This window comes from Talpa europaea, assembly GCF_964194135.1.
Source record: "Talpa europaea genome assembly, chromosome: 4".
NCBI classification, from domain to species: domain Eukaryota; kingdom Metazoa; phylum Chordata; class Mammalia; order Eulipotyphla; family Talpidae; genus Talpa; species Talpa europaea.
The window spans coordinates 44,666,068-44,687,788 of record NC_140070.1 but is presented as its reverse complement, the minus strand read 5'-3'; the positions used below and the strand labels follow the sequence as shown (position 1 = coordinate 44,687,788).

The 21,721-nt window shown below is 34.1% G+C and overlaps 1 protein-coding gene across 1 annotated transcript in view; it reads right to left on the bottom strand.

Moving 5' to 3' along the window:
* The window catches only part of TUSC3 (tumor suppressor candidate 3), a gene marked incomplete at both ends in the record, with an annotated part of 150,900 nt that overhangs the window by 73,024 nt on the left and 56,155 nt on the right, over positions 1–21,721 (bottom strand). Inside the window, one exon of the mRNA XM_084232025.1 lies at positions 414–531. Coding sequence (XP_084088151.1) covers positions 414–531 — 118 coding nt within the window. The remainder of the gene's footprint in view (positions 1–413; positions 532–21,721) is intronic.

Genomic DNA, 21,721 nt, shown 5'->3' with positions numbered 1-21,721 from the left:
ATCTCCAGATATAGTATAGTCACATTGGGGGCTTATGGCTTCAGGGTATCAATTTTGGAGGGAAACAATTCAGTTCACAAAGGGAACATCTTTAAATATGTACATATAAAATTATATTTGCAACAATGTAAGAAGTACAGGCTGAATGAAACAAATTCATAAATGTGTGCAAAATATCAAATGATAATGCATACAAACTGCAACTGTATGATAAAAACATTTCCTAGAATGCAAAAATTTTAAATGTGTTAACTCCACTCACTAATGGTCAAAACTGCAATGATAAAGATAACTAGTATAAATTGTTTTAACTAAGTACTCAGAGTATTATTAACATTTAGTGCATTGTATTTTTGCAAACAAAAATGTATCAATTTTAACCAACTATTAGCAAAATAAACTATCACTCTTACCTGTTGAAAAACATCTGTCCCTTCATCATAGTCCACCATACTAAAGAAGAGTTTGTTACAGAAAGCAGATGAATAGCGCCAAGAGTTAGCCAGTATTTGATATTCTTCATTAGCCTGCCTGGTAAGGGTAATGGGAGAGAGTAAAAACACATCAGGATTCAAGCATTAACAAAGGTGTTAATAAAACAGATAATTCGAGGCCAAGGGTTGGCCAATTTCTGTCTGACCGCAAGCTAAGAAAATATTTTGTATTTTTAAATGTTTGTTAAAAAAAATTCATGACATGTATAAATCAAGTTTTATTGTTCATAATAAAGATTTCACTGCATTACAGCCCCATTTGTTTACATACTGTTGACAGTTGCCATTGAGCTTTTTAAGGGCAGAGCCGAGTAGCTGTAACAAAATATATGGTCCAAAAGCCTAGGCTAGCCCTTTAAATACAAAGTTTGACGACTCTTATTCTATGAGAGAAATCATTTTGTGCCATATCCTAGACATGTAATTTAAATCCTGTGGTGATATTTAAGCATATGGTAATTCTAGTATTTGTAATTCAGATAATCAGTGAAAAATAGATTTTAAAATTATTAATATAATTCTACATTTTCATACATCTAAATTTGTATTTGCATTCAAACCTAAAAGAAAGCAAAAAATTCTGATTAGCTAAATAAACCAAGTGCACAAACCAAGTCTTCTTCTAAAACCATACTTACTACCATATTGATTTCATTTCTTTTTTTTTTTAAAGATTATTTTTATTCATTTATTTATACAAGCACTGGGTACAGTCAGAAGCACGGGAGGGTGAGAAAATTCACCAGAGCCAGAGTGGGGAGCAGAGCAGGCAGAAGGACCGAAGTACACTGCTGAGGGGAGCAGCGGGCGGCAGGAGAGGTCTGCGCGCCATATGGGACCCTCCTCCGGTGGCCGGGGAGAAGCCAGGGATCGAACCGGCACTGCAGAGGCCGCGCGCAGCTTCGCAGCCCAGCGCTCAACCACTGCGCCACTGGGAAGGCCCTGATTTCATTTCTATTGTACGTTTGGTTGTCTTAGAAGATAATAGTTATTTAGCTATACAGATGTAGTAGAAACAGAAATGGCATTGATGGAAGGAAACAAGAACAGTCATGATAACAAGAAGCAACAGTGATTGCTAACTCATTAAAAAAGAATGTTTATTTAGTTGACTATTCATATTTTAGGTATAATCTCACAATAACAAAAATACTTGGAGTACAGTCATCAGCACATAAGAGATTTGAAGAAATACCAGAAAGCAGCTAGTTGAAATGTTTTGATGGAGGAAGCTACAGCCTAAGATGAAGCTGTAGTGCAAAAATACTAGGAAAAAATACTAGATTAAAAGTAGCAGAAATGTTCAGAGTATGTTCTGAGAGTTTTAGCTTATATACAAGCTAGTCTTTAACTGTTTCATGGATGCTGCTAGAAGACCTGGCATTCCTGGGTCAGAAACAATGGAAGTTGTTACCTCATATTTGTTTGCATCAGTTCTCCATGCCTCCAAGTCTGATTGACACAAAAGGTTCTTTGTGCACAGGAACACTGAGTTTGAGGTCCTTCTTAATAAAATGTAAATGATAACAATTGCGTGCTTTATTCAGTGGGAAACATGCTCTCACTACTTAAATGTGTCACCACACACACAAGCATGAGAAACTGACCAGATAAAAAGCAGTCAGGTCTTTGCATTCTAGACACACCCAGTAGAAACACACAGGGATGCTCAGGCCAATGACCAACCACTTCTCCCAACACAAGTTAAATATACCATCATATTAAAGAGAAATAAAAGAGAGCACTTAAAATTTAAAATGCTTCCTTAAACATTAGAAGGGTAAAGTAAAATTCACAGAAAAAAGACACAGGTCGAATGTATTGAGAAGAGAATGAAAGGTACCTAGAAATATAGTCCAAGCCAACTTTCAAACAGAAGGTGGTCCAGAAAAAGAGATGAAGGAAATTGTTTCCAAGTTTATTTCCTAGATTCTGAATAGAGGAATAAGAAAAAACTAACTTTCAGAATACTATAGATAAAATATCCTAAAACTTTCAGAGAAAAGGGCCTTCTAAGTGGCGCAGCGGTTGAGCGCTGGGCTGCGAAGCTGCCCGCAGCCTCTGCAGCAGTGGTTCGATGCCTGGCTCCAGGCGAGGGTCCCACATGGCGCGACAGACCTCTCCTGCTGTGCCCTCTGCTCCCCTCAGTGTACTTCGTCAGTCTGCCTGTTCTGCTTCCTGCTCTGGCTCTGGTGAATTCTCTCACCCTCCCATGCTTCTGACTGTACCCAGTGCTTGTATAAATAAATAAATAAATCCCTAAAAAAAAATAAAAACTTTCAGAGAAAAAAATATGTAACATGGGCAGACAAATGGGGTTGAACTAGTCATTGAAAACACTGGATAGAACAATTCCATTAGAATGCTGAAGGTTTGTTTTTTTCCATGTAGAATTCTGTATCCAGCCAAATAATCACTTAGGTTTGAAATAAACATATTCTCAGCGATGTAGGAATAAAAAATTACCTTTTGATAAGGTGATAAAAATATGGAGAGAAAAATGAGAAAACCTCAAAGTATGGTGGAAGCACAGGAAGAAAGGAAAAGGACAATTAGATATATAAAGTAAGGTAGGGAGGGAAGATGCTGAGTAAAAAAAGCTGTGACCCAACTATGACGTTATAAAGTACACATTAGAACAGGAATTAAATGGACTTGAATATGAAGACAAGGGATTCTAAGCAACCATTAGAATAGAAAAGAGTTGGAAGAAATTCAGACAACAGTAAGACATATTTGGCCCCATAGCAGGAAAAACAACAAAATTAATACAAGGTCTACATAGGAAGCAAATTAAAAATGTACCATAAGTTTGATTAATTGGTGATAAGGTTAATTATTATGAACATTTTCTTACGAATGGGGCTGGAGTCAAAAATAATGAGTAGAAAAGGAACCATTTCATAACCAACTACTTTGTATTCACTGCTACTTATAAAATAATAGCATAAATACTGTTTAGCTTATTATCTTTCATCTTTCTCAATGAACCTATAGACAGACACCAATGCAATTAAGATCAAAGGAGAGAATGTAAATGCTATCAATTATGACAACATGACAAGGAAGAAGTACAGTTAATAAGATATGGTAGATAAAATGGAACAAGTGACTGAAGCATGCTTGCTAGTCTTCAAGTTATAAATTAGTGAATCAAGAAATACCACTAATAGTTAATAGAAAATAAGTAGAATACTATATACTGTTAAGTAATTTACAAAAAAGCAAGCAATAAGAGGTGAGATAAGTTAAATCCTCACCTGTCACAGCAATATATGTAAAGATCACGTCTACTGTATGAAATGTTGTTAAAAGAATAACACTGAGACATAGGGGTAAAAAAGACACCAAAAGAAAAAAACACAAAGCAGTAAAAGAGGTTGCCTATGGCCTAAAAGTCTGCAAAAACAATGAGTGGAAGGGCAAGGGATTATAATTGTTCATTTTAGACCCTCTCCTGTCTTTAATAAGAAACACGCTATATCGCTATGATTGAAAAATATTTTTAAGAGGGCTACATATGAATAGAGTTAACAAGACTGAAATCATTTAACAAGATCTTAGGGGTCTCATTACAGTAGATCAATCAGTTTATTATAGCACCATATAAAAAACCAGTTCATTGTAATGATTAGTCTAAGACTGCATTATACTCAGTAGACAGAAAATAAGACAGTATATGTCAACGAAAATGGTGACAAATTTTTAAAACACTAGTGGCTAAAAAAATTCATTCACTATAACTAAAAAACTATCAACTACTAGCTAGAAGTGAGCTAATCTCTAAGGTCTCTGCTCAAGTGGAGTAGAACTTTTAATAGGGAGATACAATAAACAATCAAATAAAAAAATAAATAAAAGCTACTAAAAATAGAATGGCATTAGAGAAAATAGTGGACAATCTATTTAGATTGTCTAGTTATAAAAGGTTTCTCAGAAGCAGTGATTCTAAAGCCCAAATACAAGGATGAGAAAAACGGAACATATTCAAGGATGAGAATAACTAAAAATAATATTTCAGGAAGCAGGAATAGCAAGAACAATGACCTAAAAAGGGAAAGAATTTAAGAATCTAACAAAATGATGATATGGTATTGAGAACATGCCTCCCTTTTTAACAAAGGAATACACACAAAATATAGCATATGCCCTTCCTCATTTATTTAAAATAGCATCTCACTGCATCTCTTCCAATCCCAACATAAAAACAAAGTTAAAACAAATATGTGTTTTAAAATCTGGTTTGATTTTTGTCATATGGAATATTGTAAAACAGGTTACCCTGTTATCTGAAAGTAGAACATCACTATTTGGTATGATGGTAGTTTATTTTTGAAGTCTACGATAAATCAAAGCATTTCCATATAAATTAGTGGTAATAACATTACCAGACCTAAAAAATAACTTACCAAATTATACCAAAAAGGCAATGTTCTACTTTTGGATAGTGAAAATCTGTACTACTGGTTATTATTCATTAGTTGTCAAAGAAAAAAAAAATGTATGATTCCCCACAGAGAATTGGCACTGACAAGTATGCATGAACACTTCTGCAACTAATAAAGTTTAAGAGGCCAGTTACCTTAAAAAAAAATCATTGAAAAAATGGCATTATAATTAATATAATAGTATTTATTTATTACACAAAAGAACATTTCATGTTTGAAAATAAAATTTAGGTAAATAGCATATCAGAAATTGGTCATTCTTGGGATATCCTAATAAATGAAAAGGCTTCCTTCTGAAAAATATGCAGAAAGAAAATCACACTTTACTATTCAACATCTGTGTATATTATCCTATAAAATGACAAAGATAATGTTGAATTTCTTTCTCTTTTGTTATAACCTAGCCCAGACTTACTAGACTCTAAGTATATATTCATGCAATATTAATTCACTTTACAAACAGATACTAATGACAATATGTCAGGTAATGCAGGCATGAATAATAATAACAAGGAGCTTACATTTGAGTTAAGAGAGGCCTCATAAAAGTAAGCACAAATTCCCTTAAATACCCTGAAGAAAATAAAACAAGGGAATGTGATAAACAGTACAGAGGAGTCAATGACGATGAATTCACTTTACCTTCAAACTCCATATTCCACTGTTTCAGTTTAATTTCCTAATAATCAGCTGTAGGTTTCATTCTGTTTCAAAGTCTTAAAAAGTTTCCCACTGCCCAAATAATGAAGACAACGGGCAGAATAGTAGACATCATCATCCATATTCTGGACACTTCTAACTATAATCTATTTCTGTCTGAACATACCATACTCAAAGGGTCTTTACTTTATGAAATCCCATGTTCCAAACATGCCTATCTTCTGATCTCTCTATAATTACATTTGTTGAAGCAACTGTCGAAAATGGAAATTCTCAAATATTGTGCAGTGCTATTAATTTCATTTACTTTTGTCCTGTTTAGCATAGCTGTGCTTGTACAATTGATGTTCTATGGCAAAGACCTAACAAAAAGTAGGCATTTAACAAAGGTTCGATGATGCTAATTATGAATAATATGCTATCATGACCAGTAAATATACAACCGAAAACTTATTTATTACTACATTAATGATTCTGAATTCTAGAGCATCTGACTAGAAGTCTACTTAGATTTATGTCACAAATTAATGTCTCTTTTAATTAAGATCAATTTGCTTTACTTCCATGGGTGGTCTTGCAAAGAAAAAATGAAAGCATTTTAAACCTCTATACCATAACAAGCATCAATGATATTTACTTAGTATCTTAATCTGAGCAAACATAAATACATTTACCTCTCAGTATCCACCTTTAAGAGGCAGTTGGATACATATAAAGTAATGGTCACATGTAAGCACATAAATAAAAAAATAATAAAAGAATGCAGATTGTAGTACTATATAGCATATACAGAAGGATGAAATCTGAGTGGACTGAAGAATTCAGACAAAGAGTGAATGTAAAAAATATTTAGAAAAGAATAGAGGTATGTCTGGAAAAAAAAAAAAAGCAAGAAGTCAGGAGAATACAGTAAGGTAACAGAAGTAGAATAAACAAGAACTACCCAGTCTGAAAGGCGTATTATGTTTTCAAATAACAGGATATAAGCTGTATGCTAGAAAATAACTAAACAGACTGGAAGTGAAAGATACACAGGACCTTGACTGTAGTCTATACCTAGCAATGTTTTTCAAAGAAGTAGATTATGCAAAATACTAATTAAGAAGGCTGTATTTGGCACTATCTGTATAATATAGTGGAGGAGGAAAAAAATGTTTGGAAACATCTAAGAATGTTGCTATAATGGTGTAGTTAGGAAAACATAAGGCTAATAAAACAATCTATAAATGAAGATATGGCATATCTCTTACATACAGTTTCTTAGAATCTACAGCAGAAAGCAGCCACCAAATAGTCTAGTCAAGTTTCTTCTCTTTAGTAATATATTTAGGTGGAAGAGAGAATTCCAAGGAAACCAAGAAAATTACATTTTTTCAACACAAATATAATACCGACAGGGTAAATGTCAGTGTAATTCAATAGCAACAGGATCAGTGAATAGATCTGTTTTATCTTTAAAATTAATTCAGTGAGCCTGAGAAATTCATATTTCACTGTTGCAGATCTATTTTCATAGTACACAAGACCAGAAGGAATATGCTAATAGCATAAAACCTCTTCTCTAAACTTATCTCCATTAGCCCTTATTCCCTCTGTATCTTTCTACAATCAAGAGCATAACAAAGGATAAAAGAATCCAAACTAATGACAAAGAAATTCAATGGATTCTTGCATATGTTTATGTCAGCTTAGAGTGCTGAGAAAAGAAAGACATTACTAGTTCTTGCTGTTAATATATCTCTGACTTCACTGTCATTTATAATTGGAAGTGAAAACCACATATGCCTCAAGAACTTAACTCAAGTAAATTTCCAACATTTTAACGTAAAATAATATTATATTTTGTTAGTTCATAGGGATATTAGAGACCTAACTTTAAAAATAAAGGGAATAGTGTAAAGTGTTCTAATATGTTCATATGAAGCCTGAAGAGGGCAGTCAAGTTGCATTAAAGCATCCAAAAGAGCTAAGTAAAATTCTATTAAATCTTTTATATAAAATCTTCTAATATTTTACTAAGGGAACAAGGGAAAAAAAAAACACTTAATCTGAATATTTTTTATATTATAAGCCATTTAAAAATGTTAGGTAAAACTAAAAAGGATTATTAACTAATCTATAATTGTACACATTTCCCAGGAAAAAAGTAATTATTTTAATACCCTTGAAATTTTTAAAGAATGGTTTATCTTTTAGATGTTAATCAAATGTCCTGTACGGTAAGAAATTCTTATTGAAATACCATTCTATGCCTTTTACATGGGTATTTTTATGGTGATCTATATATGTCATATATAAAACACAGTTACTCCAAAATAAGTCTTCGTAAAAGCTCAGGTTAATGCACCTGTACAGAGATTCTAACCAAGCAACTTCAGTCTGGTTGTGCTACATATTAGCAGGATCCTACTGAGTATAGTGAGACACATTAAATTGACATAATCCCTCTGAAGAAATAAAGATATCTCAATTCACTACTTGGTAAATTAAAGAAGTTGTACCAATTAGAGATCCACATCACCTACAAATCTAACTTTTTCCTTTATCAAAACTAAGTAGATGCCTTTCCTTGGAAAACAACTCTAACATAAAATATGTAACTAAAATTCCTAATCTTAAAGCAAAAATGTTAACTCTAAAGATATTAAATTGTAGACAACATGCATACTTATAAATCAGTGTGTTACTTCTGTGCTTCAAGGTTATATGCCAAGCAAACTGATATACAGGGTAGTAAAGTAACAAACTGATCTATCCATTGTTCATGTAACAAATTTTCTTATCTAATTTATCTTCATTCTACATATATGAAGGTTACATTGTTAATAAATACTTGTGTAACTGTAAATAAATAGCTGAATGAATAAAGAATTAATTATTACAGAGTTTGGAAATGTAAAAATGAGAGGAAAGAAAACAAGCCCTTGCCTCAAGACATCTCAGTTCACTAGGGAAACATTTATAGTGTTAAATAATGAATACAAAACAACAAATTAACAAGTTTTAAGCAATGTAAATCCTGTTTATGATAACCTGCCTAAGAATTATCAAAATAGGGCCTCCCCTGGTGGTGCAGGCGGTTGAGCACAGCACTGTGGGGCTGTCCACAGCCTCTGCAGTGTTGGTTCAATCCTGGCCTGCCAGTGAGGATCCCATATGGCACAGTAGACCTCTCCTGCCACACCCGCTGCTCCCCTCAGCAGTATATTTTGTCAGTCTGCCAGTTCTACTCCCCTCTCTGTCTCTGGTGAATCCTCTCACCCTTCTGTGCATCTGGTCTGTACCCCAGTTCTTGTATAAATAGCTAAATCTTAAAAAAAATAAATCAAAATAATCAAATATTTGTTGAATAAATGAATTTATCACAAAATCTGACAAATAGGGCCTCCCCGGTGGCGCAGCAGTTGAGCACTGGGTTGCAAAGCTGCCCGCAGCCTCTGCAGCACCAGTTCGATCCCCAGCTGCTCCCCGGCCACCGGGCAAGGGTCCCACATGGCTCGCAGACCTCTCCTGCAGCCCGCAGCTCCCCTCAGCAGTGTACTTCCGTCCTTCTGCCTGCTCTGCTCCCCGCTCTGGCTCTGGTGAATTCTCTCACCCTCCCGTGCTTCTGACTGTACCCAGTGCTTATATAAATTAATTAATTAAAAAAAAACCCTGACAAATCAAAATTAGAATAGCATGAACTCATACTTTCAAATCTTGTTGGATTCCTCAACAATTCTATGCTTTGGTTTCGTGTAGTAAAAGTCTAATATATACAGTCCTTTACTATAAAAAATAAAAAAAAAAAAAACAGACTCAGGTTACAGAAACTTTGCTATGAATTAGATGATTAGGTGTTTTATGCTCAAATGAAAGGATCACTGTCATCAGAACTATTTTTTCAGGTTTACTGTTTACCAAAATCCCTTTTATGCAATTATATCAATTTCACTTAATCTCCATAAAGCCTTATAGTACTGGAACTATTTTTATCACTTTTTCATATAAGGGACCTGAAGGACAGAAGTCAATCAACTTTATCACTAAAGCCAGGAGAATTCAAACTCAGATAGTAAGAAAAAGGTTACGACTAAACCAATGGGTATGTTGAAAAAATACATACAAACTAAATTTTGAAAATATTTTCCCCAGTCCACTTGCATCAAAAATCACTGGGATTTTCAAAAATAGTATGTTTAAAATCAGTTTTTTTTTTTAAACTATTGGACTTTTTTTTTTTAAGATTTATTTATTCAAGCACTGGGTGCAGTCAGAAGCACAGGAGGGTGAGAGAATTCACCAGAGCCAGAGCAGGGGAGCAGAACAAGCAGAAGGACTGAAGTACACTGCTGAGGGGAGCAGTGGGTAGTAGGAGAGGTCTGCGCGCCATGTGGGACCCTCGCCTGTGGCCGGGTATCGAACCGGTGCTGCAAAGGCTGCAGGCAACTTCGCAGCCCAGCACTCAACCACTGTGCCACCGGGGTGGCCCTGTTTAAAATCAGTTTTAAGAAAATATGAAAAAAATGGAAATATGGAAAAATTGAGAGGGAGAAGCAGATTTCCCATATACCCCTGCCCCCACACATGCATAACCTTCCCCATTATCAATGGTTTTGTTATCACCAGGATGGTACATTTTTTTTTTAAAGATTTATTTATTTATTTGTTTGTTTGTTTGTTTATTTATTTATTTATGCAAGCACTGGGTACAGTCTGAAGCGTGGGAAGGTGAGAGAATTCATCAGAGCCAGAGCGGGGAGCAGAACAGGCAGAAGGACCGAAATACAATGCTGAGGGGAGCAGTGGGCCTGACAGGAGAGGTCTGTGTGGCATGTGGGGCCCTAGCCAGAGGCCGGGGATCGAACCAGAGCTGCAGAGGCTGCGGGCAGCTTCGTAGCCCAATGCTCAACCACTGCGCCACCAGGGGAGGCCCCGCACATTTTTTTTTTTTAACCAAGAATGAACCTACATTGACACACCATATTACCCAAATTTTATAGTTAACCTTAGAAGTTACACCTGACTTTGTACACTCTATGGGTTTGAACTGAAATATAATGACATATATATATATATCATTACAGTATCTGCATTACACTATGTATGCCAATATTTATACATTATGTAAAAGGCAAAAACTATGACAACAATAAAGATCATCAGTTATGCTAGTTTTTTGCCTTTTTGAGAACATCAGATAGTGGGACTCATACACTATATAGACTTTGACTCAGATTGGCTAATTTCACATAATCATATGCATATGTTTCATCCATGTCTTTCCATGGCTTGTTAGTTCATCCGTATATAACTTTTGTGTTAACATTAAGTTTTCAACTTCTCTGGAAAAATACTATGAAGTATTTTCTTTTATTACCTGGGTTTGAATTCTGCTAGCTCTAGTAATTACTGGACTGTGATAAAGCTGATTAACTTCTATCTATCTTTCAGGTCCCATATATGAAAATGTGATAAAACTAGTTCCAGTACTATAAGGCCTTATGAAGATTAAATGAGATTGGTATAATTGCATAATTATTGCAATTCTACACTATATGGAAAGATTATTCTTATATTTGTAAAAGAAACTGCCACACTGTCTTCCAAAGTGACTACATGACTATGCCATTTTGCATTACTATCAGCAATGTAAGAGTTCACCCGTTCCATTCTTTTTTACACTGTACAAAAATGAACATATATATACATATATGTGTATATATGAACATATATGAACTTATATACACATATTTGCATGTATGTGTGTTCATTTTTGTACAATGAATGGTTTCTCCGTTGAGGTGTTTTCCCCTAAAATTCCCACCACCAATTCACCCATGAACCATCACCATAGTCCACTGTGCTCCTCAACCTTGGTACTCAAGTTTTCTGGATTTTGGCATTCTAATACATATACCGTGGTGTTTTACTTTGCATTCCCCCGATGACTTAAAATTTGGAATATCTTTGTTATATGCCTATTTGTCATCTTTATATCTTCTTTGGCAATGTGCCTGCTGAAGTCTGGCTCACTTTTAATTGGGTTCTTTCATGAGTTCAAAGAGTTCTTTGTATATTTTGTATAATAGGCCTTTATCAGATGTGTTTTGTAAAAATTTTTTCCCAGTCTGTGGTGTATCTTCTATTTCTCTGGATATGTCTTCAGCTGAGCAGAAATGTTTAGTTTTAATGAAGTCCAGTATATAAATGACTTATTTCAAGGATCATGTCTTTGCATGTAGATGTTCAATTCTTCCAGCACCATTTCTTAAAGAGACTATCTTTGCTCCATTCTGTTCTTATTATTTGGTCAAAGATTAACTAGCTATAATTATGGATATCCATTTCTGGGTTCTCTATTCTGTTCCACTGGTCTATACACATATACGTTTGCCAATACCACAGTGTCTTGATTAATATTGCCTTATGGTAAATCCTGATATCAGGTAGCATTGGTTCTTCAACACTTCTTATATTTCAGTATTATGTTGGCTACTCTAGGTATTTTGTCTCTCTTTTTAAACTTTAAAAGCAGTTTGTCAATACCCACAAAATGACTTGTAGCAATTTTGATTAGGATTGTACTAAATCGATAAATCAAGTTTGGAGTAACTGACATATTAACAATACTGAGTCTTCCAATCTATGAACATAACAGTTCCCCATTTATTTAGTTCTCATTTTAGTTTATCAGGATTTTATAACTTTCCTCAGGTTTTATATATTTTATTAGATTTATACCTTATTATTTACCTTTTGGGGATAATGCAATTAATATTATGTTTTTATGTCAAATTTCACTATTCATTGTTGGTATAATGGAAAGCAACTTCTATTTATATATTAACCTTGCATCTGATTATCGTGTTATAATCACTTATTAGTTGCAAGTTTGTTTTTTTTTTTTCAGATTCTTTTGAATCTTCTACATCATTTGGAAACAAAAGTTTTATATCTGACTTCCCAAACTGTATATATTCTATTTTTTCCAAAAGTTTTTATTTACTCTTCATTTATTTCATCTTCAATGTCCTTCCTTTGTGTAGATTCAAGTTTCTGACCTATACATTTTCCTTCTCTCTAAAGAATGTCTTTTGACATTTCTTGCAAGGTAGGTCTACCTCAATAAATCCCTCAAATTTTGATTGAAAAAGTATTTACTCTTTCATTTGTAAAAGATAACTTTATAGGATACAGAATTTTAGGTTGGTAGGGTTTTTTCTCAACACTTTTAACTATTTCATTTCACTCCTTGTGTGCATGGTTCTGAGAAATCAAACATAATTCGTAGATTTATTTCTCTGTAAGAAATGTGTTTCCCCCCTAGTTCTTTCAGAATTTTTTCATTGTCTTTAATTTTTTTGTGTAGCTTGAAAATGATATGCTAACGCGTACCTTTTTTGGTGTTTATCTGCCTTAGTGTTCCCTATGATCTTTCAATTTGTGCCTTGGTAACTGACATTAATTTAGGGAACTTCTCAGTTATCTCAAGTATTCCTTCTGTTTCATTCATTCTTCTCCTTCTGCTATTCCATTACACATATGTTATAATTTTAGAAGCTGTCCCGGTTTTTGGATATTCCAATTGTTTTTTCCCATTATTTACTTTATTTTCAGTTTTTAAGGACTCTTATCAGCTCTATCTGCTAGATTAGAGATTCTTTCCTCAGTTATGTCCAACACTAATAAACTCATCAAAATCATTCCTGGTTAAAGTATTTTTTAATCACCAGCATTTATTTTTGATTCTTCCTTAGAATTTCCACCTCTGCTTACATTGCCCATCTGTTCTTGCATACTATCTACTTTATCCATTAAAGCCCTTAGCATATTAATCATACTTGTTTTAAATTCCTGGTCTGATCATTTGAACATTCCTGCCTTGTCTTGTTCTGATGCTTGTTCTATCTTTTCAAAATGCATTGTTTGCATTTTGGTATGCCCTGTAATTTTTTTCTTGATAGCGAGGTAAAAGGAACTGCTACAAATAGGTCTCTAATAATGTGGTGGTAAGGTGCTTTTTAGTGAGTCAATGCTTCTGGACTGTGACTATCCAAGTGTTTATCATATTCTGTTCTTCCTTAGGTGGGACAAGTAGACTAGATAAGCTGTAATTTGTGTATTTCCCTTTTCCCACTTTTAAGGTGAGAGTCAGCTGGAGTTGGGTATTTTTCTTCTCCAGATCAGTTAGTTAGGCTCTGAAAATATCTTAGCAGGTTAGACTCTAGTTAACCAGTTGCCCCTGATGGCAGTCCTTGTTAAGAATAACACAGTGCTTTGAAATATTTCAAACTAATTCTTTTTTACACTATCTCATAGAAGTCTGAGGGGATTGTTCTTTTATATTTACTCTGGTAATCTGGTAGAACTCTGAAGGTAAATCTCATGATATTATTGGTGTGTTTAACTCTCAGAGTTGTCCACACTGAGTCTCCAGCAATTCTTCAATTACAGTTCAGATCCCCAGTACAGTTTCTACTCATGTGTCTCTACTCTGATAAATTGTGTCTCACTGTATTTGCTGTTTCTCTAATCATGGATTGATTATGCATCCATAGTTACTGATTCTTCATTTTGTCAACTTTTAGCTTGTTGCTAAAATGGAATTACAACTGCCGTGCTCTTTATATGTGAAACTGGAAACTGTAACAGGATTATTATTTTAAATAAAAATCCCTGATTATATATCATATTAAATTAGAATCTTTTTAAGATTGGATTCCAGTAATATATATTTTAACCGACTTTCCAAGTGCAGTTTATGCACACAAAAATATGAGAAAAGCTAGAATAAAATAATGTTGATAACATAGACTTCTGAGATGAAGCAATTTCATCTGATCCTGCAGTATACCCCTCAAGCATATTAATTTATGTTCACAACAAAAAAACACTATTAAAAGTATAAAATTTGGTACAAAAAAACCCAAGATGAAACTACTCTCAACATGACTTCTAAGTAATGTAATATTTGGAATTGGAATAATATTTATTATTACCTTTCTGGCCAAGTGTAAAGAATATATATATAGTGATGTCATTCTGAAAAGCTGAGCATGCATACTGAATTTGCATTTCATAACGTATAAACTTGGAAATGTACATATATTCTGTGTTTATTCCCATTTTAATCGGACAGTAGTAACAATTCCTTTCTCCCTGGTTGACGTGAGCTTAAATACACTAGGCATATAAAATTCTTTAGTAAACTGCAAAGGGATATGCAAATCTTAATATGTCAGCAACTAACTTAAAATCCACTAGGCTATTTGCATTTTCAAATCTCATCTCTCTCTCTGCACCAGGTATTAAGAAAAGGAATTATAATCAGGTTAAAAGAAAGTTTTAAAAAACATGATATAAAAGATCAGCAAAAAAGATTAAACATGGAGAACTGAAGTCCCTGGAGTAAAAAAATTAAACAGTGAAACAGAACTGACATTATTTTAATCTATAAACTAGTAAAAATTTCTATAAATAATACTAAAATGTACATATTGATAGGGTCCAATGGGTGCCTGGAGAAGATGAGCCAGAATAGCCAACTCTGATATATAATATAGAGTTCAATGAACAAAATTAAAATATACCCTAGCTTTTGAGGCAAATGGATAAATCACATGCAAAGCAAAAAAGTGAAGTTGATATTAATTTCATGACAATACCAAATAAAATTGGACTGTATGAGTATACACAGAACATTCAATGTCTGTAGCAAGCTCCCCCTCCAAAAAAAAAAAAAAAAAACAAACAAAAAACTTCTATCTCTTAGGCCTCCATCACCAAAATGGAGTCTCAACACCCTATTGAGTTCTTTAAATACTCACATCAGTGTATACGCTATTTGAACATTCTTCTTGGTAATTTGGAATAACTTAAGTCAGTTTCCACTAAGTACAGACCAACCCAACACACTGATTAGAAATATCCAGTCAATTGTGGCACACACATTATCTTTGGGGCTACACAAACTTAATAACCCCTTCAAACTACAAGTCTCTGTGGTAACTTTGCTGATTGAAATCTATGGGAACATTTGCTGTTTTCCACTTATTTTTAATTTTGGACATGCCACCTGCCTGCCATGGCTACCAAGAACAAGTAAATGTCTGATAACCTTATTTTGGGGTTGGCCAACTTGAACTCAATGAGTAATGAAGTGAAAATGGTCCAACAACCCTTGCTTGTTAAATAGAAATTGTATAATCAGGCATGCAGCTCATGTGGCCATAGTAGCCTATTGGTTCCCATACAAAAAAGAGGAAGCAATGTTGTGAGGAGAAACTTTATCTCCCCTAACAGTATCTGATACAAACTCAACAGTTCAGTGGGCCTCTCAATTCACAGACCTAAAATGCCTAGTTCTGAATTACTGATGATTCAGAGCAATGGAAACTGATGGTGTTCAAAGGGCTCCTGTGGAGGGTATTCAGCCTCAAAAACTGCTATGTAATATCAGAGCAGATGTAATGTTCTACTCACTGGGCAAAACTAAAGGCAGTCCTTACAGTTCTGACCATCTGATATACACGCTTACTACATAGGAAGTAATGAAATAAACTATTGCATATTCAGGATGGATGAGCAAGATGATAATAAATGACTAACAATGGGGGTGAGTGGGAATGGGGTGGATGAGATAGGGATGAGAGTAACATTTCTCAAAGTGATTATTTTTACATTTTTCCAAGTTTAAATATGTATGTGCAAATATATGTATATACATGTGCACATAGACCTAATCAAGGTTTTTATATATTCAAAAGTAAAATAAAAACAAAGTAAACCATAAAACTGAATACAGAAACAAATGAAACTACCAAAATGAAAACAGAAAAGCACACAACAGAAAACATAAAAAAAGGATTAATTCAAGTATATTTTAAAAACATTCCCCTTTTCTAAGATTTAAACTAAGAACTGCTCAGAAATTAGGGCGTCCAGTTCATAGATTTGTTTACAGAGTTCCACATCAGTATTATGATTCTGAAAATATTTTATGTGCACTGTGAGAGAGAATAAAAATAACCAAATACATTCATATTGTTGGGATGTATGTTTTCATTTTGGAGAGAGGAGATGAAACTGTGGAATGAGAGAAAATAAGAATACTGCAGTTTCAGCTAAGAACAGGCCATACTATGGTTCTTTTATCTATATATACATACACACACACATACCCAAGACACTAGACAGGGCTGAAAACAACGACACTACTCCAGCAGTAATCTAGCAAGTTCCTGATTTCTAAATATCATTTCCAATCACAAGAAACAAGAACACCTTGAAAAAAAAAATTCTAATTGTAGTTCCATGGCAGGAAAATATAAAGAAGTTTAAGAATAAAATGTCTGGTTGAGCCAGAAAACAAATAATAACAGGGAAATGTCATAATATAGGGGCTGATTCCCACTGGTCATATTTAAGAAACCTTGAACATAAGAGTTGAGATACTGAGAAAGGAAAAATAAAGTTGGAAAAACTCTCCTTAATAAAAGAATATCAACTAATTAATGAAACGGGAATCAAAGAATTTTTTAAAATGACCATTACACAATCATTGATGTACGATCAAACTCGGGCAAAAATTATCACTGCACACTACAACTATGGGGTAGGGTATAGAAAAAGAGGATAGTCACAATATCTCAATTTATTCTCTCACTTACTGACTTGCTTCCACCCAAAATACACAACAGAAAAGATGCACAATAGGAAGATGTGGTGCTCATGACCTTAATCAAATGATATATGTCATCACTGGAGTATTTTGAGTGAACATTATGTGCTCCTGATATGCTGCAATAATAGGTATACAAATAATTGTAGTAGTACTCTAACAAAAACATTCCGTGAGAATGTTATAAATAAAGAGGGGTAAGATCAAATGCAACAGAGGAACTTTGACAAGATATCAAATAGGGTGACAAATTAAAATTTAAATATGGACAGTATAAGATTATATCATTGAACTAATATGAATTCACTTTACAGTGATAATGGTATTCTTGTTATATAAGTACATGGTTTTCTTAAAAGATGCATATCAAAGTATTAAGGGATGATTATTTCATGATATCTATATGTGATTCACTTCTGACCCATATTTAACAGAAAAAAAAATCAATTGTGGTAAAATAATAATTTGTGAATCTTGGTAAAGTGAAGTCTTGTCTCAACTCTCTGTGGTGAGTCTTTAACACAGAAGGGAAATACTTTGTTCAAGTTACCAAGCATATGAGGAAAACTTAAAAACTAAGGGCACAGAGAAATACTACCTAAGGAATAGAGAAAATTAGTAAGGGTTTTAGCCCTAAAACCATTTATAAATTACAAGTACATTAAGTGATATATAAGAATAATTTTATCTATACATCACTTTCACCTTATGTGCTCACTTTAAAATCCAATCTCCTAAAAGACGTGACCTAACTATAATGAAACAAAAGGCTGATGAGTTCTTTTCCACATGGCTTTGCCCAGCTATCTTCAATTTGCCAGTCCCACTTATGAGAAGTTACTTTAAATAAAAGCTTTTCAAGATCTAATGAGTTTAAGAAATGTTGGTTGATGGATCCCTGCCTAAAAGATTAATAATCTTAATTTGGAACGCAACAGCAAAATGCAAATTACAGTTCACAGGGTAAAGGCAATGATGAATGTGTACATTTAAGGGAAGCATTAAACTCTAATAGCTCTGAAGTCACAAATCCCACCCTGACAGATACTAGCTATGTGGCTTGGATGAATTATATAACCTCTCAGTTCTGATGTTTTCATCTATAAAATGGATTTTTCAGAGCTACCTTTTAGAGTAGTGACAATGACATGAGACTACACATACACACACAAACAGTACTCCCTATAGTTTGGTTTACACACAATAATAATTTATTTAGTTAGAAAAGGAAGGATCTTAGCAAGTTAAAATCTAATGTCAATATGTAATTTAGTCACCTTCCTCTTTAACATACCTTTGTAATTACTAATTTTTTTCATTTATTCAAAGTCCAATAATAAATCCAGTGCATCAACTTTGGTTATACATGCACCATGCTTGATCTCCATGTACTTTTTTTAATGTCCCTTGACCTGTATTTTTTTTCCTTACATCTATTACTATAATAAAGTGATAACATTAAAAGAGTGTATTTTGTTCTTAGAATTCTTAATGCATTTTTGGAAGAGATGAGTAACATTGTGGGAGATACAGCAATTATGGGAAATATTCCCTACAGTACAATTTGATGAAGGAAGATTGGAGTTAACACTTAGGGGAGGTGAGAATTGTACTGAGTAGTCTTAATTAACAACTTTATTTGGCCAAAAAGTTTGATGTTAGCACTGAGAAAGGTGAGAATTGAATTCTGAAATTTGTGAATAAACTGACTGTGTGAAGGAAGAGCAAAATGATTTGCTAAGAGGGCTTACAAGGAAGCCAATAGCTCATTCATCAGACTTTCAGCAAAGAGAAGCAACGAAACTGTGACTTAACTCTAGAAGAAAATATCACTTCTTAAAGGAAAGAAAATGCAGAGAATTCTCACAAAGGAAAGCACTAACACTAAGATTTTTTTTTAAATTATAGCTCTGAACTTTTCAATGATTCTACAGAATTATAAAAAATTATAGTAGTATCACATAAATGGTCCAAAATTACATAACACAGGAGTCAAAAGAATTTAAGTTAAAAAAAAGAGAAAGAAGGTTGCTTAAGATAGGGTACCTTTCCCAATGAATCTACAACTCCATTTGAGCCTTAATTTATAATACAGGAATGTAACTTGAAAAATTGTTCTTAAAATTTTTGCTTGAAACTCCTCTTTACCTTAGCTGTCACCTTGACATAACTTTGATCCACCCAGCTCATTCTATGGGTCAGAGTGTTCTCTTGGCTCACCTAACAGTAGATCTCAGACCACTGGTAAGCCACAATTATTTAAAAGATTCTCCTGTGATATCTGTAGTGTAGGATAATTACTCTACAAGCTTACATAGTATAGGATAGCTATCCTATAAATAGAAATTTATCATCTTCTTCTAACAAACTCCAAGACATCCTTCTATCAGCCCACTTAATTTTTTTAAAGATTTATTTATTTGTGCATACAAGAATTGGGGTACAGGCCAGAGGTGTGGAGTGGGTGAGAGGATTCACCAGAGACAGAATGGGGAGCAGAACAGGCAGACTGACTGAAATACACTGCTGAGGGAAGCAGCGGGCGAGCCAGGAGAAGTTTGCTGTGCCCCGTTGGTAGCTCCCTGGCTGGGGGTCGAATTTGCACTTCAGATGTTGCAGACAGCTTCATAGGTTGCATCCCAACCCCCTGCACCACCAGGGAGGCCCTCTCTTAATTTTCTTCTCCAGTTCCACTGTCATCCCAAATAATTTCAACCTACATGTTTATAACCTAGACATTAGTACAGCAGTATAGGTTCCCCAAACTTTTCCATGACATCAACAACCATTTATGCTAGAACAATTTATACATTAAACTCTTTAAAACTTCCTAATTTTCAACAACATCCAACTTTTAGATAAATCTTGATCTTCACTCTTGTGAAAATATAGCATAATTAAAATCACACTTAGTTTATCACCTGTCTTCCTGGGTTTTTGAACCCAGTTACATTTCAAAGATACTCTCATTTCATTTATCTAATAGTTAATATTATAACCAAATATGCTGTCCTAATAAGGATTTTCTTCTCCTAAATTGTTAAGTACTGGAGAAGAAAATTACTTAATTCCAGATTCTTTATGAAGAAGTTGGGTATTCTAGTTTTGAAAAGGATACTTAGTGTTACCTGGCAACATTCCAATTAGTTAAGCTTGCCTATTCCCACTGCTCCTCAATAAAAATATATGAGCTAAGAATCACAGAACCAGCTTACCTTTCCTTTCTTTATATTAGTTGCACACTAAAATTGCCCAGATCCAATTTTTAAAAATGTTAATGCCATGGCTCAACTTCAAAATAATTAAATTATGATGTACTATATAGGTATGGAAACCATCTATATGATCTAGAGTTTTCATTTTGCTGCTAAACTGTCACCCGTTCTTCCTTTCTTCTCTAACAATTCCAACACCACTCATGATTAAAAACTCTTCACACACTAGTAAAGAAGAACTTCCACTGGTTAAATAGCATCTATAGAAATCATACAGCTAATGTCATACATAATGATGAAAGACTGGATCTTATCTCCCAAAGATGAGATCAAAACCACTCATATTTAGGAGAAAACTGTTGGGTTCAAGGACTAGACAAAGTGTTCAATTTGACAACAAAAATGAGGGCTACTAAAGAAGCTGTAAAGTGGATTCACTAAAATCTGCAAAATATGTTGTTATAAGAATGAAAAGAGAATGGGGGCCTCCCTGGTGGCGCAGGCGGTTGAGCGCAGCACTGTGAAGCTGTCCGTAGCCTCTGCAGTGTCAGTTTGATCCCCCCCAGCCTCAGAGCAGCCCACATGGCAAGCAGACCTCTCCTGGCTCGCCTGCTGCTCCCCTCAGCAGTGTATTTTGTCAGTCTGCCTGCTCTGTCTCTGGTGAATCCTCTCACCCTCCCGCGCATCTGTACTGTACCCTGGCTCTTGTATAAATAAAATAAATCTTTGAAAAAAAAGAAGCCTTAGACTATAAGAAAACATTTGAAAACCACACATCTGGGAAAGAACTATTATCTATAATATATAAAGAACTCAAAACTCAGTAAAAATTTCCAATTGGGCAAAAGACATAAACTGGCAATTCACCAAAAAAGTGATTACAGATGACATGTAAGTCATGAAAAGATGTGCAACACCATTATTCATCAGATATGCAAAGTAAAACAATGAGTTATCACTATCATAATGTATATATTAGCTCATATACTAGTATGGTGATAATATACAATGATCTGTCCACTCTGGAAAACATTTTTGCAGTCTTTTATAAAGCTAAGCAGACAACTACCATGCAACCCAGTCATCATACTCTCTTGGCATTTATTCAAGAGAACAAAACTCAAATTCAAACAAAATCTATTGAGTAAGAGTATTTATAGCAGTTGTACCTATAATAGTCAAAACCTAGAAACAACCCAGATGTGCTTTAAAAGATGAGTGGTTTAAACTACAACATGCAAT